At 37.2% G+C, this 21,684-nt stretch overlaps 1 protein-coding gene across 3 annotated transcripts in view; it reads right to left on the bottom strand.

Annotated features, from left to right (window-relative positions):
* Nucleotides 1-21,684, bottom strand: part of LOC150099775 (mitochondrial amidoxime reducing component 2-like) — a 229,233-nt gene that overhangs the window by 3,478 nt on the left and 204,071 nt on the right. For all 3 annotated transcript variants that reach the window (XM_090404065.1, XM_090404067.1, XM_090404066.1), the window contains exon 7: nt 14,026-14,097. In XM_090404065.1, the coding sequence (XP_090260191.1) occupies nt 14,026-14,097 (72 nt within the window). The remainder of the gene's footprint in view (nt 1-14,025; nt 14,098-21,684) is intronic.

Below are 21,684 nucleotides of genomic sequence, written 5' to 3'. Positions count from 1 at the left end.
CATCAATAGCACTTCCCCTCCCTTTTTTACCCCTTCTATCCTCATGAAACACATCGTATCCTTCCATCTCTCTTCCTGTCAGGATGTCTCACTTATTCCAACAATTTTTGGGTGAACAGAATCAATTAGTGCAACCATTTCATCTGCCTTGTTTCTTACACTTCTAACATTTGTATATAAACACAGCTCATTCTTGGATCTACAGCTAGTTCCACTGATACTACTCATTCGATGTGATCTCTCCATACTCGACTGGGGCTATTTTTTCTGCTTATTCATTTTAGAACCCTCTTCAATTCCAACTGTTTCCTCTTGATCCCAGGTCATCCCATTCCTTTCCTGTCTACACATGCTCTTACATCCTCTTGGAGCATCCACCTTTCTCATGCTGTCTATCCTGAGCCTCCCTGTTTCCCTGTTCATCTTGCACACCCATTCTCTCATTTTCCATACTCATGCCACTTACTTCCTCTTTCATAATCACCTCTTCAATCTCCCCTGCTCTTCCACATCACTTCCCACTTGATCCGATTCATTCTCTATACTCACTTCTCTAACTTTCAGCAACAGTCTCTCCAAATGACTCGCATCATAACCACTCAAATGCAGTCCATCGCTCACATACAGTTCACTTCATCCTTCAAACTCATTCCACACATTAACAAATTGTACTCCCCTCTCCTCACACATTTCAGCCAACATACCATTCATAATCCTTGCTCTCTGCCTCATGAAAGATAAAACTTAAGTGACAGCTAGTGCCAAAGCTAACAGTAGAAACATTGTTTATAAATTCTATTTACTGGTTCAGCTATTTGGGAAGGATGTGATAAGCTGCATAAAGCTTGAGCTAGAACAGCAGCACTGTAAATTTCAGTTCATTTCCTCTCACAGTGAAATTTAGCTGACTAAGGCAAAGGACATTCTAGAAAGTTCTTTGAAGAATGACTATTATCATCAGACTTCCATGGAGGCAAGACTCATAATGGGAGATCTCACTCCGATTCAATAAAAAAAAGCCTCTTCTCCAGCAACTGGATAAAAATCTGTTACCACTGTATGAGTCCTAATTATATTCCCTTCTCCTTCTGCTATTCACTAGACTCTGCAAATTGCATTTCCTCAATTGTCCTTCATACCTAACATTCCAGAGTGACTAGAAACTACCTCAGTCAGACATCTCTGTACCCTGTCAACATAGTGTCAAATGATGACTATCTGCTCACATGTAATGATCAAGACTTTATACAAGGGAACCATAACCTCCTCACTGTCAATGTCTTCGGCATCATTACCATAATCTATTATGAAGTCCTCACAGTTTCATCAATGTTGAATTCCTTAAATTTTAGTTTCTTATCCACCATTACCCACAATCCCCATAGATGTCCTAGTGACTAGGACGAAATATAGGAATTATTAAATTCTATTTTAATTCTTTTTGAGTGTTGTAAAAAAAAAAAATCCATTAAGCCTCCAACATGATGTCCTCACAGCACTTAAGCCTCTACACTCGCTTAAGACTAATACATTTATTCCAGCGATGCTCCAGGGCCATTATCCCATCCCTGAAGTGGCTCTCAGTAACATCTGCAAAATACCCCTCTACAGCTGCAATCACTCTTGATTAGAAGAAAAACACTGACCAGCGAGGAAGAGTTTTAGTTTTGGGAAGAGATAAAAGTCAGAGGGAGCTAAATCTGGGGAATAAGGTGGATGTTCCAACAATTCATAGTGCAGATTCCTTAATTTTCCCATTGCCAAAACACCTTTGTGGGCAGGTGCATTGTCCTGATCAAAGATGATTTTTTCTTCTGCAAACCGGGTCTTTTCTCACGAATTTTTTTGTCTAGTCTGGTTAAAAGATTGGAATAATATTCCCTGCTTATTGTTTTACCATTTTGAAGAAAATTAATAACCAAAATGCCTTTAGCATCCCAAAACATATCAACCAGATGTATATGACATGATTCACAGCATATTACATTGAATGAACAGAGGTGCATGAGAATAAAGTTGAAGAGATGATGCATAACCTGAATAAGAATTCAGAAATAGGGACAGATGGAATATCAGCATGTATGCTATAAGAATGTTCAGCAAATAGCCTTTGACAGTTTTTATAACTTTAGTCTCAGCTCAGGAACGATACCATAGGAATGGGAATAATGTATAATAGTTCCATTATACAAGGGCAGTCCAAAAACCAATGTGTTTAACTACCGACCTATCAGTATCTCTGGCATGGTGGTAAAGATTTTAGAGATGATGGAAAGAACTTGCATATAGAAATCAGTAGACAGACAAGCTATACTCTGCAAAGAACAGAATGTGTTTACAAAGAGGTTATGCTTCAGCAATTTCCTCATATTTTATAATAATATTATAGCTGAGTTGAATAAAGGGAATGGATACACTATGATATTACTAATTATATATTTGGTTTTATCCTTTATCCAAGTGTAAGCAAACAAAGCTTGCACCTGAAGTACTTTCAGGACTGGGGTAACTCGTGGTAAAGGTGGTATAAGTTCTCATCACTTGCCTTAGTATCCCATAATGCAAAGCACATCTCTTTGCAGACATGTATAATGCTATGCATTAAGGGAAGTATCACTACCCAGACCGGTTTTGACCTTTATTGAGGTCTCATCGGCGGGAGCCAGACCCAGAGGTGGTGATACTAAGATGGAAGTAATGGAGAAGTCATATTTACCTATACGATTACAAAGGGTGTCACATCCTATTATTAAAATTCTCTGGATTAGAGATAAGTTTATGGGAGTTTTTTCACTTAAAAAGTGTTTTGCAAGAAGATGTGCTTTGCATTATGGGATACTAAGGTGAGTGATGAGAACTTATACCACCCTTACTATGAGTTGCCCCAGTCCTGAAAGTACTTCAGGTGCAAACTTTGTTTGCTTGCACTTGGATAAAGGATAAAACCAAATATATAATCAGTAGCATAGCCAAGTGAAAAAACTTCCATAAACAATACAATACTGTTGCATTTTGATAAATCATTTGACAGGACACTGCATGAAAGGTTGTTGCATAAAGTAGAGAATATGAGTGGAATATAAATTCTTGACTTGGATAACTGGATGGTCGACAGACAGATGTATCCAAAAGTTATATAGTGGGTGTGAATCTGCCAAATTTATGGTGACTAGTGGTGTATCCCGAGGTTCAGTCCTTGGACCACTGTTGTTCAATGAATACATTAATGAAATTAGTTAGGATCTAACAGGAGATGTTCAATTGTTTGCTGATGATGCAAAGATAGATAGGGCAATCAGGGATACTCCTGGTAATCCAGCTGTTACAAAATAACTTGAATAGGCTGGAAATTTGGGAAAAGATGGCTGTCAGTTTAATGTTAGTAAGCGTAAAGTTATGCACTTGGACATGATGAGAGTTCCAATGGCATATTAGCGGGGTTATGTTAAAAGAAACTGATGTGGCTAGGGATCTTGGCATAATGGTGGATAGGAATTTGAAGTTAAAAGGTCACATAGCAAAATTTGGAAATACAACTCAAAGGATAATTGAAATGTTGAAGTGATCCTTGACATATAAGGATGAGGAAATCATGTTGCCTCTTTACAAGGACTTGATAAGATTGCACCTGGACTACTGTATGCAGATTTGGTCTCCTGGGTTCCAAGGGGATAAAGAAGTGTGGAAAGAATGCAAAGAAGAATTGCAAAGATTATATCAGATTATGGAATTTAGATTATGAGGACAGACTGCGAGTATGGGAATGTGAACTACAAATGCTGGTTAACAGGAGAAAGAGATGTAATGTGATAGATATCTATAAACTTCTGAATGGGTGTTAGAGGTTATTGTGTAATGAAATTTTTAGTTATATACTATAGAAGGTGGAGATAGAATATGGGAGGGAATCCATGGAAGTTAAGTTCATTTGCAATTAAGAAAGGGGTAAGAGCTACATCTTTCTCTCACAGAGCAGTGAGTGAGCAGAAGAGTTTGCTGCTTGAAGTAGTGAGTGTATCTAGTGTGAATGAGTTTAAGGGGGATGGTATGACAGCTTGTTTGGGTGATGTATAGCCTCCTTTGATGAGTCCTTGACTTCCTAGATGTCTCAGATAATAATAATAACAAAAAACTCAGGCATCTCAGGCAGCACGTAAAAAAAAGGCACGCGAGGATCAATAGTTCTAGACCTCATCATTTCATCAGAGAATGTAATTGTTAGAGGGGGGTTTCACATTTTCCTCCAGTTGGTGAAAGTGATCATGAAGTAATCACCTGTGTTGTGGCTAGTCATATGCAGACTTGATGAGAGTCTGCATATGACTAGCGAGAAAAGGATATATGTGGAATTATAAGGCTGGTGATTCTGAAAAGCTTAGGAGACAACTTTGAGCTATAACATGGAACAAGTTGTTGAGCGGTAAGGAAATAAATGCTGCATGGGAACTTACAAAGAAATATATAACAACATCAATGTATGAATGTATCCCAAAGGCTGAATAAGGTAGGTGTAAAGTGGATGAATGTACAGCTTCAGCATGAAATTTGGAAAAAGAAAGTACTTTGAAGGAAGCACAAGATGAATAATGGTAATCAGTCAAAGGAAGAATACAAAGAACAAGCCAGGAGAGTGATTCAGTTAGCAAAGAAAACAAAAGTAGAGTATCAGCAGAAATTGGCAAATCAGGCTAAGAAAAACACTACAGTTGGTTTTTTTTTCTTTTTTTTTTTTTTTTTTTTAAGATATATGGCAAGCAGAAGGAAGAATGATCATGGAAAGATGAAGTGAAGTTAAGGGGATGAAAGTGGTAGAATTGTAACTACTCCAGAAGACATTGTTGAGGTATTTAGTGATCAATTTATAAGGGTGTTTCATCCTGATCAGGGTGGTATCATGAGGAACTTACCGTATTTCCTGGTGTATAAGATGCACCCAAGAAATTTAATACAATTTCCTGGAAAAAACCTAAACTTTAAAGTATGATTTGAAAAAAAAAAATGGATAAAATATTACTTGTGTAGAGGCTTAAGTGCTGTAAGAACATTATATTGGAGGTTTAATGGATTTTTTACAACACTCAGAAAGAATTAAATTAGAATCACATCCAGTTTACTATGGAAAAAGAAAAGAACAATTGTTTACCCTTCCTAGACACCTTAGTCACGCGCCTGCCCAATGATACACTTGCCTTCACTGCATACAGAAAACCCACACACACAGGCAGATACATTCACAAACTCTCCCAACACCAACCCTCACAACAATATGGGATCATTAAAACCCTTACCAAGACAGCCCACAATCTTTGTTCCAGTGGAACCGCCCTCATTACTGAGCTTAACCACATACACAGAACTTTCCTCTCCAATGGCTACAGTGAACACAGTATAAAAAAAATAATCAACTCCTCCCCCATTCACCGTCCCTCTCGTCAACAAGAATTTAAAAATGCCATCACCATACCCTACATCCAAGGCACTTCGGAAAAAATAGCCAAGATACTAAAAAAGTATAACCTACACACAGCATATAAGCCCTACCGCAAACTTGCTACCCTTATCCGTTCGACGAAAGATCAGCTCCCCCCTCTTTCTCTGCCTGGAGTTTACAAAGTACCCTGTTCCTGTAAGCTTGCGTACTTTGGACAGACAGGCAGATCAGCATCCATCCGCCTGGAGGAACACAAGTCGTACATCATTAAACACAACTATGGCCATTCAGGCTTGGTTGACCATGTTTTGGACACCACCCACAGAGTATCATGGAAGAAAACCACCATGCTCCACACAGCAAATTCAAGAAAGAGAGACTTTTCTTAGAAGCAGCAGCAGCAGCAGCTCTCAGAAACCAACCAAATCTTAACAAATACGGTTGCATTAAGCTTCCGAAGATTTGGGAAACACTCATCACCAGAGGTCCCACCTTACATTCCAGGCCACCTACTACCGCCCTTAGAGGGCGCTCCACCTAGATAGGACTTTAGTGTCACCCACGTGGTTGGGCTTAGCATTGTAAGTTTTTGTGTGCATGTTACATTAATTGTTTTTGTAATCCCCGTAGATGTCCTAGTGACTAGGACGAAATATAGGAGTATTAAATTCTAATTTAATTCTTTCTGAGTGTTGTAAAAAATCCATTAAACCTCCAATATAAAGGATAAAATAATAGGTAATTTTTAATAGTAAACTGACCTTTCAGAAACGTGCAAAACCCATGTCACTGTCATCTGACTCTTCTCTATCATCATTAATTTCTTATAATATAGAAATAATTTTGTCTTCATATTCTTTTGGCATTTTTTGACTGATTTTTGTTTTTGTACGCATACAAAGTCCACTGCGTTTCATGAAACGGTAACACCATGACGCACCACCTTTAAAATCTTCAATGTTATGCTCACAGGCAACTTTAACTGCATGTGTACGAATCATTTTTGTTGAAATGGCAATGCCATTTTGCCGATTTTCTTGCACCCATTTCAAAACTTCGGTCTCTAGTTCTGGCCACTTTGCAATTTTTCCACGTTCCGCACGCTTTTCTTTATGCAAATTGTACAAAATCTCCTTCTGACCATGCCAAGTTCTTAGCCAATGACGCGCTAGAAGTTATGTGAAGGTCACACATCAATTTGATTGCACCATTAACCGCCCACAAAGATCTTGGAACATAAAAGGGAGTGCGTATGACTTTAAAGAGGAAACAATCTTTACCTTCATTATATAAGACGCACCCCATTTTTAAGATGAATTTTTAAGGTAAAAAAGTACGTCTTATACACTGGAAAATACGGCAAGTGTAGAAGACATAGGAAAGGATAGCTTAATTGTGAGTGAGCAGGCGGTATTTGAGGAAATAAATAACCTTGATGTTAATATCAAAATTATTAAAACACTTAAGGAATTGAACAACTTAATTAAGAATATAAATTAAATTATACTTTAATAAATATTTTCCGATATTTCGGCAATGTCACATTGCCATCTTCTAAAGGAACTTACAAAAAAAGGCACATGCATGTAGGCACTACAAACATAGTAATTGGGAATGAAGAGATGAAGCTATTGTACTCCTAAAAGTCCTGATGGTGCCCTCTAGCGGGCTAAGTAGGTGTTCTTGGCCGTTGGGCTGAAGGTCTGCTGCTGCTGTAAGCCTCCCGAATTTGTGGCAGTCGCATACAACCAAATTTGTTGAGGTTTAGAGAATTTCTTAGGGCTGAGGCTGATTACATAAATAGTCTTTCGAATTTGTATTTGCTACGGTGTATTACTGTAGCTTTCTTACACCGTATTCTGTGGCGTGTATCCAGAGCATGGTCTGCAAGACCAGAATGGCTGTACTTGTGAAACCGGATGTAGTCCTTGTGTTCAGAAATTCTGATATTCACTTTTCCAATATTTCGGCAACGTGACGTTGCCGAAATATCGGAAAATATTTATTAAAGTATAATTTAATTTATATCTTTAACTACGTTGTTCAATTCCTTAAGTGTTTTAATAATGTATAACCAATGTATAAGCCTGTCTACAAGAATCAACATCATCCACGGAGATACAATCGCACAGAAGGCCCGCCAACACGGTAAATTGAAGTTGAAGCTGTCTAGACAATTAAATCGTCTAACTTTCCTGAAACGCTGCCGGGATAATAAAGTAATCCTGAACCGTGTAAAATTCAAGAACCGTTTTGTTTCAAAAAAAGCTCTCTGAATATATAACAGCACCAGCTACGCATTGCTACGCAAACAAATCACTGCCACGCATTTTCTCTTAGCAGACATTAACAAAGCTATTCATGCCATCGAAGCTTTGGTGCACTTTAAACCACAAACGTTGGTCGATTTTACATGACGTCTCATGTACCACTGCCGACAAAGAATTTGAAAAAATACGAGGCCGACAAATGAAAAAATTTGAAAAATTAAAAAAGAACTCTACCGTCCTTCCAAAACTTGCTACCAATACCGTAATCAACCTTTCTTCAGTCACCCTGAAGCCTGAAGCAATCAACGCACTGTCACGTGGCCACAACTTCGCCATTGCTCCCAAAAAAATACCTAGTGAGCATATCATGATCCAGATCAAATGCGGAATCCGCCACCTTCCCCATCAAGTTGCCAACAGTGTAAGACAGGATGTAGCCTGTGTCCTTTCCAAAGCAATCCCACTGAAAACCAACATATCCAACAAGGAGTATAAAGCTCTACAGGAAATGAAGGATAATAAAGAAATAGTTATCACCAAAGCAGATAAGGGAAATGCATACTGTAGTCCTTAACCAAAAGGACTACAGGTAAGCTGAATGCTCTTCTATTAGATTGGACTACTTACCACCCCATCAATTACAATCCCACCAACTCTCAAATTAGAAAACTTCACAGGCTCTTTAAGAGAGTCACTCCTTGGCCTGTAGAAGTTACCAACACATTAAAGCCATTTAACTCTATACCCCCCCCCCCCCCCCGTATTTACGGACTCCCAAAAATACATAAAGAAAATATGCCATTACGTCCCATAGTGGATGGCATTGATTCCCCCACATATAAATTAGCTAAACATTTGGCCAAAGAGCTCACACACTATACTGGAAACACACCATCACACATAAAAAACTCAGCCCATTTCAAAGCCAGCATAGAAAACCTTCCACTCCAACGTACTGACATAATGGTCAGCTTTGATGTCTCCTCTTTATTCACAAATGTCCCACTCAAGGAAACTTTAGAGCTAATCAAAGCTAAATTTTCTCCCGATATCTCAGCCTTATTTTAGTTCACAATGAACTCAGGCTATTTCGTTTGGCAAGGAAAATTCTACAAACAAATAGAGGGGACAGCCATGGGTTCACCACTCTCCCACCATTGGCCAATTTCTTTATGGAGACCTTTGAAGAAAAAGCCTTAGCCTCTGCCCCACAAAACCAACCATATGGCTTCACTACGTTGATGATGTGTTCACTATTTGGCCACATGGCTCTGAAACACTTCTCTCCTTCTTAACACACTTAAACAACCAACACCTCAGAATCAAATTCACCCTGGAAAAAGAGGAAAAAAACAGCCGCCCTTTCCTAGACACACTAGTCACCCACCAGTCTAATGGAATCTTGGTTTTCTCAGTTTACAGAAAACCCACCCATACAGGCAGATACATTCACCAACAATTCCCCCCCCCCTCACAACAATATGGAGTAGTGAAAACACTATACAACAGGGCTAAACTAATCTGTTCAAACGACTTGGCCCTAAACACTGAACTAAATCACATCCTCAACACTTTCTCAGCCAATGGCTACCCCCACCCCCCAAAAAATCCAAAAAATATTAGAACCTACAAACCACAGATCCCCCCCCCCTCCACAACAAGGATGACTCTAAATCCATCACCATTCCCTACATCCGAGGCACCTGGAAAAAAGATTACCAAAATCTTAAAAAAGCATGACCTGACCTCCTGTTACAAACCTTACAGAAAATTGGCATCCCTTATCCGCTCCACTAAAGACCAACCACTTCCCCTAGACCTGCCTGGTGTATACCAGGTCCCTTGCAGTTGTAAACTGTCTTACTTTGGCCAAACAGGCAGGACAGCAAATATCAGAATTTCTGAACACAAGGACTACATCCGGTTTCACAAGTACAGCCATTCTGGTCTTGCAGACCATGCTCTGAATACACGCCACAGAATACGGTGGAAGAAAGCTATAGTAATACACCGTAGCAAATACAAATTCAGAAGACTATTTATTTAATAATCAGCCTCAGCCCTAAGAAATTCTCCAAACCTCAACAAATTTGGTTGTATGCGACTGCCCCAAATTTGGGAGGCTTACATCAGCAGACCTTCAGCCCAACGGCCAAGAACACCTACTTAGCCCGCTAGAGGGCACCATCAGGACTTTTAGGAGAACAATAGCTTCATCTCTTCATTCCCAATTACTGTGTTTGTAGTGCCTATGTGTACGTGCCTTTTTTTGTAAGTTCCTTTAGAAGATGACAACGTGACGTTGCCGAAATATCGGAAAATATTTATTAAAATATAATTTAATTTATATCGTTAACTATGTTGTTCAATTCCTTAAGTGTTTTAACTTGATGTTAATAAGGCAATGGGATTTGATGACATATCACCATGCATCTTAAGAGCATGTTCTAGGGAACTGGCAGTAGCATTGGCATGCCTGTTTAATAAGAGTTTTGCAACAGCACAGGTTCCAAGAGAATGGAAGAAGGGTAAAATTGTTCCACTGCATAAAGGTGATGATAAGGCTGTAGCTTCAAATTATAGGCCGGTCTGTATATCTGTAGTTGTGGTGAAGGTACTAGAGAGATTGATGAGAAGTAGGATACAGAAATGGGTTGATAACAGCCGTATTCTCTGTGGTTATCAGCATGAGTTTGTTAAGAGGATATCACGTTTAACTAACTTACATGCACTATAACAAGGTGGCAAATACCTTGGACAAGGTAGATGCATATACAGTGGTGTACTTGGATTTTGCAAAGGCTTTTGATAGACTGCTACATGACAAGCTCTTAAATAAATTGAAACAGATGAGATTGGATAACAGACTTCTGTGTTAGATCAGTGACTGGCTGTTGGATAGGTATAGAAAGTTGTATATGGGAGGCAGCATCTTGAAAGAGAAAGGTCACCAGTGGTGTACCACAGGGGTCAGTTTTTTGGACCACTGTTGTTCAATTTGTATGTTAATGATACTGGGTTAGGTTTAACTAGTGATATCCAGCTGTTTGCAGATGATGCAAAACTGGGGAGAGCAAAGCACAGTCAGGCTGATGTTAATGCCTTACAAGAGGACTTGAATAGATTGTATGAATGGGCAGGTAAGGGGAACTATCAGTTCAATGTTACCAAGTGTAAGGTTTTGAGATCTGGTAAGCAACAATGAGATGCAAACTATACACCTGGTGCGGAAACTTTAACAGAAGTAGAGGATATGGGAGATCTAGGAGTGATGGTGGACAAGGGCCTGAAATTCAGGGGCCACATTACACAAGTTTTGAAGACATCACATAGAATAATGGCAATGATGTGGAGAACCCTGACATCTGCAGAAATAGAGAGATTATGATTCCATTGTATAAGGCCTTGATCAGGATTATTGTGCACAGATTTGGTCATCAGGTTTTCATGGTGACGAGGATATGTTGGAAAGGGTATAGAGAAGATTCACAAAGGTAGTCAGTGGTCTTTGGAATGTGGAGTATGAGGAGAGATTGAGAGAATGTAAGTTGCAGAGCCTCGGAAGAGGGGGATATGAGACATATAAGCTAGTCAGGGGCTGTTATCAGGTAGATATGGAAGAGATTTTTCATAGAATGGGAGAGGAGCATAGAACAAGAGGCCATTGCTGGAAACTGTATAAGGAGGGTGTGAGCAAAGGAGTGAGAAGCAGGTTCTTTGCACGGAGGGTGGTTGGTGAGTGGAATGCATTGCCTGAGTGTGTTGTGGATCTGGACACATTGAATCAGTTTGGGACATGGTTGGATGAGCACTGTATGCAATAATGAGTACCTACCACGATGAGTCTCTGACTCCATGGAGGTCAAATGTTAATAATAATAATAATAATAAAAACAATTGGGAGCTATAGCAGAGAAAGAAGATTTGGATGGGAAGGTGTAGCTTGGGCACTGATAAGGAATGATTTAATAGCAGCAGTGTCTGAGTATATTACAAAAGTGAAAAAGCTAAATAAGGGAGTAGAAAAATGGATAAATGAAAATATTATGCATGCAATCTGGAAAAGAAAGCTTTATGCAGATAGCACCAGATGAAGAATAACGATCAGTTACAAGAGAAGTAGAGCAGGCTAAGATGACTTTGGGTAAGAATAGATGAAGTACAGTATCAGCAGAAATTAGCCAATCAAATCAAGGACAATTGTAGAGAGCTCTTTTGATACGAATCAAGTGGAAGAAAATAATGATTATGGGAGGATAATGGTAGAGAAATGAAAATGGCAGATTGATAACCATTGCAGAGGATATTGTTCAGCTATTCAATGAGCAATTTTTCAGGTATGTCATCATCATGAGAAGCTTGAATGTAGAGGATATGGTGTAGGAGTGATTGATAGTGAGTGAGCAGGGGGTAGACATGAGGAATGAAGTAAACTGAATATTATTAAAGCAGTAGGATTTACAACATGTCACCATATCTTAAAGGAATGTACAAGGGAGTCTTAAAGTCTAGCAAGAAGGTAAAATTGTTTCAGTTCACAAATGGGCTGATAAGACCAATGCTACAAATTATATGCCAATCTGTGTGTACAGGGTTGTGGTTAAGATGTTGGATAGGATGGGAAGAACTTAGATTAAGAATTGGGTTGATAATAGCAGTATTCTGTATGACTGTCAGCATGGGTTTGTTAAGGGGGAGGTCATGTTGTAGCCATCTGTTTATGTACTACAACAAGGTGATATACATGGTAGAATGGTACATTTGGATTTTTCAAAGGCTATTGATGGGCTGCCATATGACAAGCTGGTAACAAAACTGGAATAGATGGGGATTGGATAACAGACTGGTGAGTTTTATAAGTGATTGGTTGTCAAAAAGATCAGCAGGTTATGGTATCCTGACAAGAAGGTCACCAATGGTATGCCCCAAAGGGGGATACCATTGGTGACCTTCAATATTATTAACATAACTAGTATGTTAATGATATTGAAGCAGGTTCAATTGGAGATTGCAATTGTTTGTAGATTATACAATGTTGGGAAGAACTGTAAGGCTAGAGCACGTGTTGTGGCTTTACAGGATGATCAAAAAAGACTGTTCGTAAGCAAAGAAGCAGAAATACCAGTTCAATGTTGAAAAGTGAAGGTGCAAAATTTGGTAGGGAGTGGATGTAGAGTATACAATTAATGGGGAAATTTTGAAAGAGGTGGAGTAGACTAGAGATGTAGGAGTGGTGCTGGACAGACAAAGTTTGGGAGATGGGGGGAGAGGGAGATTACATTACTAAAATTGTAAGGACATCATACAGATTATGTAAATGATGAGGAAAATCTTAACATGTATGGTAGAAGTTATGGTTCCTTGTTATAAGGCCTTGGTCAGGCCATTTATGGACTCGTGAACATATCTAGTTGCCTGGGTTTGAAGGGAAGAGGATAATCTTAGAGAGGTCCAGAGAAGATTCACTAAGGCTCTCTGTCAGGTCTCTGGAATGTGGGATATTAAGACAGATTGAGGAAATGCAATTTGCAGAACCTTTTGAATAAGAAAAGGAGAGGGGATATGATTGAAGCATATAAGCTGCCTTAATCTAACCAAATTAATGTGAAGGAGATTTTTTGATTAGGCTGATTTATGGACAAGGAGTAGAACAAGAGGCCATCTTTGGAAGATGTAAAAGGAGGGTGTGAACAAGAGACTGAGGAGTAGTTTTTTTTGCATGGAGAGTGATTGGTGAATGGAATGCATTGCCTGAGTGTGTGTGTATTATTAATGTAAACGCATTGAATCAGTTTAAGGCATGGTTGGATGAGCTTTGTGTGTGTAATAGTGTTTACCTCCCATGATAACTCTGACTCCATGGAGGTCAGATGTTAGTGATCATAAATTTCTATAATAATAACCATTCCCATCATTAACACATAATAACCTAACATTGTTGCTCTTACACACACACAGATTCTCACAATTCCTCCCATCAGAATTCAATTTCCCTGAATGTGTGTGTTAGATCTCATACCAATTATTAGTTTCTCTCAAGATTCCAGATGCAAACATCTATACACACAGTTTGTTTAAATTAAATGGGAATAGCAGAGATTGCAAAATTGTTAAAGGACATATGTAAACAGACAAAAACTGAGTATTATCACACACATAATAAGTGGTTCAAATATATTAAAAGCATTCAATAGAGAAATAGCTGATATACACTAACTGGAAAAGTCTGATTATGAAATTTATGAGCCCAGTTTCCTTATATAGAAATATCTTAGAATTTTATTAAGTAATGCATTACAACAAAAACATTTTTTTTTTACTTACGTTCTTAAGGTTTCTAATGGTTCAATATTATTTTTTACTCCAGTATCAGGATTCACTGTAGTCATTACACACCTTAAAAAAAAATAAATAAATACAAAAACTATAAAATTTCTCACACATATTAGTTTATGGTTCTGGACCACAAAGAAAATTATAAAATGAAGTTTTAAAAAACTTTTAACGTGTACATAGAGTCAAGCAACATAATCAAGGAGCCATAACCAATAAGCATCAAAAGTATGAGTGGATGAGCTGTCAAGAAAAGTTGACAGAGTATGGGAATTTATTAGGATACATCTGAACAAGCAATGTACAGCTGAATACCAAGAATTAGATAAACAGCATGAAGTGAAAGGGATGAGCAGAAATCAGGAAAGCAGAATGGGACAAAGTTATTATGAGGAGGTACAAACAACTGGTAGTGATCAAATGCAGGTTAGAAAAGTGACAAGCATAGTGAGGAAAAAGAAAAAAAAAAGAATGTAATATGAGTGTAGATTGGCCAATAAGGATAAATAACATTCAAGAGAATTCCCCTACTTATGTGACTAGCTAGTGGAGGAATAATTATGGAAAGGTGACACTAGTGGGCAATCATAGCAAAGGATGTAGTGAAATTATTGAACACTATCAGTATATAATCATATTGGTATAAATGTTGTTCTGTAATAGAGAGAGAGAGCAAATGCAGAGGAATTAAAGGTGAAAGAATCAGAGATATATCAAGTGTTGACTAGTCTAGATATTAATAAGATTGTAGGAATGATGACAATGCATAGTTTAAGAGAATGCTTAAAAGAGTTAGCAATGCCCTTAATCTGGCTGTTTATTAAGAGTCTTGGCAGAAAATCATTTATATATAGGAAAAGAATGCAGGATTACGTTGATGGACAAAGGATTCTCTAAGATGGTCAGCTGTACTTGTGACATGTAGGTCTTGTTTTAGCAATCTACTTGCATTTTATGTAAGATGAACATGTTGGATAAGAGAAAGAGTGAGACGTATAGAGTGATATTCTTGTTCTTTGCAAATGCATTTCACAGACAACTATAACACATATTAATATACTAGCAGGAGAAAATAATGGATAAAAGATTGGTTAGAGGGATTGGAGATTTTCAGAATCATACCAGCAAGTTGTGTATGATAAGGCAGTGTCCAAGAAAAGAAAGGTAACAGTAGCATGCATGGGTACTATTATTTAGACACTACGGTTTAACTTATGTTTTAATGATGTTTCATGCATATTGAGAAGGAATATTAAGTTGGTTACTGATGATATAAAGTTGTAGAGAGTTATAAGGAGTAATGCAGATGTTAATTCCCTTCAGAAAGTTTAAATAGACTTTTAAATTGGATAGATGAACAATAATGCAATTTTAATGTTCATAAGTACAAGATATCACATTTTGGATGGAGAGATAAAAAGCTGTCTGCTTACTCGTGAAAATTTGCTTCAGGAAGTGGACAAAATTTGAATCTGGGTTTAAGGTAGGGTTTGTTGGTTTTTAAAAACCGGATTTTTGAATAAATTTGTAAAATTCAAAAACCGGTTTTTAAATAAAAAAAAACGCTTATAGATACTAGAATTAATATGTAAAATTTAATTATCATCATCAAATTCCTCACATTTACCCTCAAGGGGTGTACAGGATATGATAGTACTACATGAAAAATTTACATCATTACTAACTTCCTATCTACAATTTTCCTCTGTTATGTCTTTGTATCTCTCTTTTGTTGTATTTTTATTCTGCTTTTTCTGTTATCTATTACTTTAAGACATCAGCTATTCGGTTGCCGACAAATTTATAATTGTTTAAAACGACTGCGCCAGCTAGCAACTGAATTCTGATACACAATCAAACAACCCAAAATAATAAAGGAATCACGTAATTTGCAGTCGTGGTCCCCACCCTCTTTTCTCATGGCAATAGATTCTCCCTTTACTTAAGCGGGTCTGAAAATTTAATAAGTGGTAATTCAAATCTCGGAAAATGACAGACCCGTGAACTCTGGGTTAAAGAAATACATTTATTTTAAAATACTAACATATATACACTTCAAATAGTAATTTTAATACTAAAGAGTCTGAACTCCCCCCCCCCCCTTTTTTATGTTAGGATATCCAAAATATTCTACTCCTAAATTTATTCTAACAGTCCTACTTTCTTCTTTTGTATTACTATGTTCAGACTTGGTTAATTCACACAGAGTTACTATTCCCGCATATAAAAACAATACATGCACATAGTTATATACAATCCGTATGTAGAGCATATCAGATGTATTCCGTCTTGTAATTTAACATGGGACAATATTCTTATTTATGCTCAGGCTATATCCTCCCCCAACTTAATTAATATTCAAACTAAATTCTAACATAATATCATAAATGTTTCTTCCAAAATAAATAGTTCGAAGGTTTGGTTCCTTTCTCAGCATAAACTTAGAATGGCACTAGCTTACTAGACATAGACAGATTAATCCAAAAACAGTCCTTTAGGTACTATATGAAAGTTAATTGTGTGGAGCTCCTTAATTCCCTGGTTCCTATTCCTTCTTTGGTTATTATTCAAAATGAGTATGAAAACTTGTACATTACTATTCAAAACTTGTACAATTACTATTCAAAATGAGTATGAAAACTTGTACTTGACCAAGGACTAGAGACTGTAGATTTTTCTTACCAGTTCTTGTCTTTTCAAGGAGTTGCTGAGACCTCCTTGATTATACTTCCGCGTTTTCTCACCTCGTATTCTCATGGCATCTGCAATTTACTTCTATCATCTTCGAAAGGTTCACCTTTCGCTGACTATACATTGGCATAACTAACCAACGGCTATTTACTGGAATTCTGGCCTCATTCTTTCGGTGGTTACACTCGGCACGGCATGTACAGCAACCGGGAGATTTGTTGCTGGGCACCGGTGGTAAGCTTCCACAGCTATCCAGGAAATGGATCAGGAACAGAAAACAAGAGAGTGATTGAATCTCACACGGGACCTCATATTGTAAATACGAGCGCCCTCTATCGACAACTATGTCATGCTCATAGTGGCGGCCGATTGGTCACTGCAACTCCGAACTGTTTTTGACATGGCTCTAATACATATATCATCTTATATACATCTAATAATAACATTTCAGTACTGATACATAATTTTCCCTTGTTAATTTTTACACAGACATTATCAACTTTAATTATGGGATTCTCAAAATCATTTAATATCTACAACTAAAGATGATTAAACATACTTCTGAGTGAGCATATGTACACTATCTTTTAGCTTTTCTTCTGGAGGCATAAGTATGTCCTTATCTCTAATCGTTACTGTATGTTGGGTCGGAAGCAGGATGACTCACCAAAAGTGAATCAGCACTTTTTCCGACATAACACCTCCAAATCAATCTCTTACCTGTCAAGACTCCAACATTATCAGATCTTATATTTATATCTTCTAAGGCAATTTTTACCATATCAATCCACCTATATCTTGGTCTTCCTCTGGGTCATTTCCTGCCAAACTGGCAGAGAACATTTGTTTTGCTATTTCCTCGCCCATTCTATTTAAGTGACCGTACCAGCTGCGATTAGCTCTGCTAAAATTCCTGAATGCTAATAATGTCAAGTTCTTTCCTAATATAATCGTTTTTAATATGATATTGCCATTGATACCATGTGTTCATGTCCCTAATCTTTCTTAGGTCTCTCAAATCTATAGTCTCTAGTCCTTGGTCAAGTGTTTTACTTCTACTTCAGCTCTCAGATCCATAAGTTAAAACTGGTTTGAACACTGTCTTGTATACAGCTAATTTAGTGTTTTGACTAATTTCTCTCTTATTCCACATACATTTATTCAGTTGACTTCCTACCACACCAGCGTTGTTTATTCTGTTGTCTATTTCCATATTTAATTTACCATTTTTACTAAAAATCATGACTAAGTAGCTGAATGTTTTACTTGTTCTGTTGGTTCTCCATTCACAGTGCAGTTGATATTTTCAATGCTTCTGCTATTTTCAATGTCTTTATCTTGTTGTTGCTGACCTTCATACCATATCTATTACACTATTTATTCAATCTAGTCAAGGAATCTTATAGACTTGTAGCGGATTTATTTAGAAGTATAAGAGCAAGCGCCCTTCCTTTGATGAGTCTTTGGACTCCCTGGAGGTGTCAAATAATAATAATAACATCATCCGCATAAAGCAAAGAGCTGACATTAACATAGCCAATTTTGATATCAGGTTTAATATCACTTTAATTCATAATGTGATCCATTTAGATAATGAATAACAGAGGGGATAATGTCTAACACCAGATTTAACATTAAACCATCTTCCTGTAGTTCTTTCAATTCTAACTCCTGACTTACAACTCAAATAAAGACTAAGTATCGCTTGATATAATGCCCCCACTGACACCATGCAACTATAGCGTTTTGAATAGCTTCACTCTTGACACTTTGTCATATGCCTTTTTCAGATCTACAAAACTTAAATACATATCTTTGTTATACTCCCATGATTTTTCAAGTATCTGTCGTAAAGTGAAAATCTGATCTCGACAGCTTCTATTTGGCCTGAATTCAGCTTGTTCTTCACTAAGCTTTCCTTCCACAATCCTTCTCAACCGTTTCTTAAGTATACTTGTATAAATCTTACCAGGAACACTCGGTAGGGAAATGCCTGTGTAATTCTCACATTGTTTTATTCTCTTTTTATATGGGTACTATGAGAGCTCTACTCCAATCATCTGGAATTCGTTCCTCTATCCACGCCTTCTGAACTACGCAGTGCAGCCACTGCAAGACTTTTATATCTCCATACGCGAGCCTTTCTGGTCAAATATCATCTACTCCCCTACCTCTCCACATTTCATACTTGTGATGGCTTTTTTTTTTTCTACTTCAATTATGGATATGTATTCTTGCATACCTGTTGAGTGCTTTTTACTATTGTGCTGTCACTGACTGTTTTATTTAACAATTTTTCGAAGTAATTACTCAATACATCAAGGATATCTTTTTCTCCAGTTTTCTTGTCACTTTTATCATCTGTAATTCCTTTTACAGTACTCTTTCCCCATTTCAGAGCTTTTTCAACAGCCTGCAGAATATCTTGCCACCTTCTTGATATTTATTTTCTATGTTCTTACCAGTCTTGGTATTATTTTTTTTTAGCTAGTTTTACAGAGTGTTTAGCTTTCTTACATTTGTCCCTGTATTCTCGAAGAGCACAAGTTGACTTGTTTGCCAGGAACTTTTGATATGCTTTCTTCTTTTCCTTCACTGCTTCTTTAACTTCCTCTGTCCACCAGGGAGTTCTTATTTTTCTATCCTTGCAGACAACCTCATCACATGCCTCTCTGGCTGAATCAATCAATGTTTTCTTCAGGGCTTGGCCACTGTATCTCCAAAGTTTGGTTCCTGTTCTCAAACTCTTTCATCTTTGTTTCAATAATGTTTGTGTACTTTAGTCTGCTACAATTCACATCTGAGAGCTGCTCAACTTTTATTTGCTTTAAAACTTTCTTACTTTTACTTCTTTTCAATATGGAATTCAATTTTATCGTGCTTAAGACTAAATGGTGATCCAATTTCAAATCCTCTGTACACTCTAGTGTCCTATGCCAGGGAGAAAACATCACTATCAACAATAACATAGTCAATGGGACTTTTCTTATTCCTAGTTTCTTCTCTCCATGTGAATTTGTGCACATTTTTATGTTGGAACATTGTTAGTAATAACCAGTCATGTCCTGAGGAGAAATCCAACAGGCATTGGCCATTATCATTAGCTTTTCTCTAAATTTTCCCAAAATATTTTTATGTCTGACAATCATTTCCTACTCTGCTATTTAGATCCCCAACAAGGATCAACTTTTCATTTTTCATTAGATCACTTGCTTTCTCTAAAGCCTCAAAAAATTCCTCCACTTCTGCCTTAGTAGAAATTTCTGTGGGACCATAGGCACAAATAAGTCTCATTGTCCAGTTACCCACTGGATAATGAGACTTATTGAAAACAAGAAAAAGGATTTTGAAACCGTCTGTCATTCAAGAAGATTATCCTCATATTTAGTGTTGAATACTATGGCTCCTTTTTTTCCTTGACTGTTATTGCCTGAATATAGCATTTTGTATTTACTGTTCAGAAAGATCTCACCAGTTTTTGCTTTTTTTTTTCTTTTTGTTTCAGTCACCCCTATTATGTTGATTTGGTACTTATCCAATTCCTCAACTCCATTTCTTTGCCATTCATGCTTCTTATGTTAATAGTGCTGATCTTGAACTCTGGTGATGTTGAGTTGGAGTGTGTTTTTGGATTTGTTCCAGTAGTTGACTTTTTTCTGTTTGCCCTGGTTCTCTGGCGAAAACAACGGGTCCTTGTTTAACCGGGCAACGTCCCAGCCGGCATGAAATTCTGTCGTATTGTACCAGCATTTTTTTATTTTGGTTTAAGCCGATAAGAATACAATTTGGTCGGCTAAATCCCAAATTGCAGCCCATCCTCTTTCGTTCAGTATCCAGGTGGATATCTAACATGGTGCATCACAAGAAGGTGAGCATTGGACATTAGGTAAGAAGCCCTGTCAATTCTCTGCATTACTTTAAAGGCTATGTGGAGGTCTCCTCTCAGTTATACAGCTTTGACCCTTAAGCACCTGAAAAAATTAATTATTTAATTAAAACATTTTGACTTGAAACCGATGTATATGTTACAAGTGAGGAATCAGAAGATGACATATAATGTGAAGATGACTATGGCATGGATTTTTTAAATTCTCTTGATCTAGGTAATGACTGTGGATTCCCCATGTTGTCCGACAATTACAAACAATCAATTTCCCAAATTAGAAAAATTTGCATATTTTTTAGAAAATCTCCCATAAGAGATAGCATCCTTCAGATTTATGTAAAACAAGAAAAAGAAAAGGAATTAAGTCTGATTCTTGACTGCCAAATGAGATGGAATAGTTTAATGGCCATAACTGAAGGATTTATGACATTATAAGAATGTGTTGTTTTAGCTTTGAATGATATTGCTGCTTCTCATATGTGGAATGAAGCTCAACATCCTAAAATCATGAAGCTTTGTAAAGTGTTGGCACCAGTATGTCTAGCAGTTGAGGTCTTAGGGAAGCAAGATACCAATTTATTAACAAGTAAAGGCATATTTGAATGTCTGTTAAATGAACTAAAACATTTAAAGAGTAGAATTAGTTCCAAATTATTAAATGCTTCAGAAGTACGAATTCAAGAAAGAAGCCAAGTTGAATTGGTAACCCTTTTGCTATATTTGCAAAATCCATAAAACATTTCAACAAAGAAATGTAGTGTATTTCCACTAGCTTCAAAACCCTACATTATCAAGTTATTTGGAAAAATATTGTCTAGAATATATCCAAATTCTTGTATGGAAACAGATTTTGATGATGAATATATCAGAGACAGAGAAACTATTAATCAGGGCAATGCTTTAAAACAAGCCATGGAAAAATCAATTCATAGGTTTCTTGAGGAACCTGAAGAAATAATATCAAATCTGAAGGTGAATTTTCAGTATTTGAGGCAACCAATAAAAGTACAAAGAATTTACATTTATTATTTGATGCCCTGAAAAAGATAAAACCAAGTTCAGTAGCCAGTGAG

The sequence above is a fragment of the Typopeltis vanoorti genome, chromosome 14 (genome assembly GCF_054136105.1).
Source record: "Typopeltis vanoorti isolate ZY-2024b chromosome 14, IOZ_Tvanoo_1.0, whole genome shotgun sequence".
In the NCBI taxonomy this organism is placed as follows: Eukaryota; Metazoa; Arthropoda; class Arachnida; order Uropygi; family Thelyphonidae; genus Typopeltis; species Typopeltis vanoorti.
This window is presented reverse-complemented; position numbering and strand designations above follow the sequence as displayed.